General features: G+C 73.2%; 1 protein-coding gene across 1 annotated transcript in view; it reads right to left on the reverse strand.

The window, feature by feature from the left end:
* The window catches only part of DLX2 (distal-less homeobox 2), a 9,399-nt gene that overhangs the window by 5,591 nt on the left and 3,472 nt on the right, over positions 1–336 (reverse strand). Inside the window, exon 2 of the mRNA XM_019522853.1 lies at positions 49–236. Coding sequence (XP_019378398.1) covers positions 49–236 — 188 coding nt within the window. The remainder of the gene's footprint in view (positions 1–48; positions 237–336) is intronic.

A 336-nucleotide genomic window follows, 5' to 3' on the forward strand; every position in this document is an offset into this window, starting at 1 on the left:
CCCGGGACAGGCCGCGTGGGCGGGCCGGGGTCAGCGCCGCGGCCTTACCTGCGTCTGGGTGAGGCCTAGGGAGGCCGCCAGCTCCGCTCTCTCGGGCAGCGCCAGGTACTGCGTCTTCTGGAAGCGCCGCTGCAGAGCGGCCAGCTGGAAGCTGGAGTAGATGGTCCGGGGCTTCCGCACTTTCTTTGGCTTCCCGTTCACTATCCTGACCTCGGGCTCGCAGTCTTCCTTCTCTGCTGCAACGGGGAGAGCGGTCAGCGGCCCCGGCCCCGGCGGCCCGAGCGAGCAGACGGGGCGGGGGCCTGCTCGGCTCCCCACCGCCCCCGCCCCCGCCCC

Source organism: Gavialis gangeticus, unplaced genomic scaffold (assembly GCF_001723915.1).
Source record: "Gavialis gangeticus isolate Ggan-Ray unplaced genomic scaffold, GavGan_comp1, whole genome shotgun sequence".
Lineage (NCBI taxonomy): Eukaryota > Metazoa > Chordata > Crocodylia > Gavialidae > Gavialis > Gavialis gangeticus.